The sequence below is a fragment of the Gracilinanus agilis genome, chromosome 3, assembly GCF_016433145.1.
Source record: "Gracilinanus agilis isolate LMUSP501 chromosome 3, AgileGrace, whole genome shotgun sequence".
Classification (NCBI taxonomy): domain Eukaryota; kingdom Metazoa; phylum Chordata; class Mammalia; order Didelphimorphia; family Didelphidae; genus Gracilinanus; species Gracilinanus agilis.
Genome location: NC_058132.1, coordinates 89,208,307 through 89,211,360, shown reverse-complemented (window position 1 = coordinate 89,211,360; position 3,054 = coordinate 89,208,307). Strand labels below are relative to the sequence as shown.

The window sequence follows — 3,054 nt, the reverse complement described above, 5'->3', positions numbered from 1 at the left end:
TGCTTATGGAAATAGATAATTGAAAAGGACAAATGCATAAGAACCTACAAAAGAAAAAAGGTATACAGTAATTATTGCTGATTATATAGGAAAATCAAGTGAACATTTCTTGCTAGGTGGTTTTATATCTATCTGTAGTCTTTGTAATTTATATACATATATGCATATAGTGATAGAGAGACAGAGGAGGAGAGAGAGATAATAGATAATCTTTTTTGGATAAGAAAAAACTGTAAAATCACAAATTTCTGTAGATCTTTAGAGGTAATCCTACTTATATTCAGTTGGTCAGATGAAATATACTATGATGATTTCTGCCAATTGCGAAACTAGTAAGGTATTTATTGATTTATACGTAATTCCTGATATCTTTTTCTTTCTCTAGAATAGAAAAGTAGCTTTGGAGAAGGTGGCCTACCCTGGCCCATCATGCCATCTTCTAATAGGACCTTCTTCAATCCTTCTGTCTTCACATTAATTGGAATTCCAGGCCTGGAGTCAGTACAACACTTGATTGGGATCCCTTTCTTTATTTCCTTTACTCTGGCAGTGATTGGCAATAGCCTCCTTATCATCATTATCCGTGCTGAGCGTAGCCTCCATGAGCCTATGTACATTTTTTTGGCTGTATTGGCAACTACTGACCTGGGACTTACTTTATGCATCACACCAAAAATGCTGGCCATTTTCTGGCTATGGATGCGGGAGATTCACTTTAATACCTGTCTGGTCCAGATGTATTTTACCCACACTTTCCAGTGCATGGAATCAGGCATCCTCCTGGCTATGGCATTTGATCGTTATATAGCCATTTGTAACCCTCTAAGGCACTCAGCTATCCTCACCAAGAAAGTACTCATTAACATCATCCTAGCTGTTACCATCCGAGCTGCCATTATAATCATCATGTGTCCACTTCTCATCAAGTTGAGACTGAAGATATTCAAGACTACATTTATATCCCATTCCTACTGTGAGCATATGGCTGTTGTTAGGCTGGCAGCCGTAGATACAAAAGCAAATAAGATATATGGTCTTTTTGTGGCTTTTTCAGTCCTCGGCTTTGATGTAATTTTTATTTTTATATCCTACAGTCTGATCTTCCGGGCTGTCTTTAAGTTGCCCCAGAAAGAAGCGCGGCTCAAGGCATTCAATACCTGCACAGCCCATATCTTTGTTTTTCTTCAATTTTATATTCTGACTTTTTTCACATCATTTATACATAGGTTTGGTTTTAATGTTGCTCCTTATGTCCATATCCTCCTTTCCAACCTGTACTTGCTTGTCCCACCCTTGCTTAACCCCATTGTCTATGGGGTAAAAACCAAACAAATCCGTGAAGGGATGATCAAAATATTCCATTCCAAGGATACATCATGAGTCCCTCATTCTCTGCTTAGAAATTAATTTACTTCTAGATCTATAGGCAAATCTTCTTGGTCTCTTATTCTCATTGAGAAACTATTAACATATAACTCTTGTTTCTCCAGGTTTCTAAGGATGTGGTCTGAATAACCTAAATCCCTCAAATATATATTGAGATAATTTTATTTTTGGACCTAAAGGTTTTATTAAAATGAAGGATTAGGTGACAAAGATTGGGAAGGAGGGGATAGGAATGAAAATAATATCCTTCCATTGAGGAAGGGATCAAGAAAAGGAGGAGGCAACATTTCCCATCCTTTCCTCCTCAGATCAACAACACTAACTAATGTGTTGAGCTAATTTTATCATTCATTTTGAGCTACCAGTCTTGAACTATACATGCTCACCACCTCTAAGACATTCCTAACTACTATTTCACACAGTGTTCTTTTTAACTCTTGATTATTGTAATGTAAACTCTTCTATCTCACAAAAGTGAATAGTTGATAGCTTTAGCTTCACTACGATGTGATGAAAGTTTTTCTCATTTCTTCAAAGGTTTAAAAGCCCCTTAAGGGTTTTATTCATATATATATATATATATATATACATATATATATATACATACTAGNACACAAAGGTTTTATTAAAATGAAGGATTAGGTGACAAAGATTGGGAAGGAGGGGATAGGAATGAAAATAATATCCTTCCATTGAGGAAGGGATCAAGTAAAGGAGGAGGCAACATTTCCCATCCTTTCCTCCTCAGATCAACAACACTAACTAATGTGTTGAGCTAATTTTATCATTCATTTTGAGCTACCAGTCTTGAACTATACATGCTCACCACCTCTAAGACATTCCTAACTACTATTTCACACAGTGTTCTTTTTAACTCTTGATTATTGTAATGTAAACTCTTCTATCTCACAAAAGTGAATAGTTGATAGCTTTAGCTTCACTACGATGTGATGAAAGTTTTTCTCATTTCTTCAAAGGTTTAAAAGCCCCTTAAGGGTTTTATTCATATATATATATATATATACATACTAGTATATATATAATATTTAAATATCATATCCCCCACAATGCTGATAAAAATTAGGGTTCCCAGGAATACTTGTAGAATTAAATTCCAATTGGTTAATATCCTGATTTTCTTCTTCTGCCATAGGATAATTCTTTCTCAACTTGAACATTAATGATTCTTCATGAATTCCTATCTAATCCTATCTATTCCAATGTCTCTTTGTTGTCAGTCTGTAACCCACACTGTGACTTCACTTCTGTCCCTTTACGATCTTGTAGTCTTGATTCTATAGCCATTCACTTCAATAAGATATTCTGTTTTAGATTCCCTTGCTATCTTAACATTATTAAAACCTGCTAAACTATAAATTTAGTTCATCTCCATAATCAAGCTATACTGTTCTTACTCCTGAGCTGCTGATACCATTGAATAAAGCCACAATAATATGTTGATATAATTCACCTTTAGTTATATATTGTTATTGGGTTCTTAGTATCATAATAAGCCTTTTATCCATCTCTTATTTATTCTCCATCACAGTTAACTAAAAAAAAATTCCACTTTTTTCACACTATAAACCCCAGTGCTAGCTTTGAGTCCAGTTATTAGTAGCAAGTGATCTTACCTCTTGCTTTCTACAAAGATTTAATTTATCATGT

The 3,054-nt window shown here is 34.8% G+C and overlaps 1 protein-coding gene across 1 annotated transcript; it reads left to right on the top strand.

The window, feature by feature from the left end:
• Positions 1–429: 429 nt before the first annotated feature.
• Positions 430–1,380, top strand: LOC123238713 (olfactory receptor 52A5-like). The gene has a single exon (XM_044665919.1). It carries the CDS (start codon positions 430–432, stop codon positions 1,378–1,380), a length of 951 nt encoding a protein of 316 aa, XP_044521854.1.
• Positions 1,381–3,054: the final 1,674 nt, after the last annotated feature.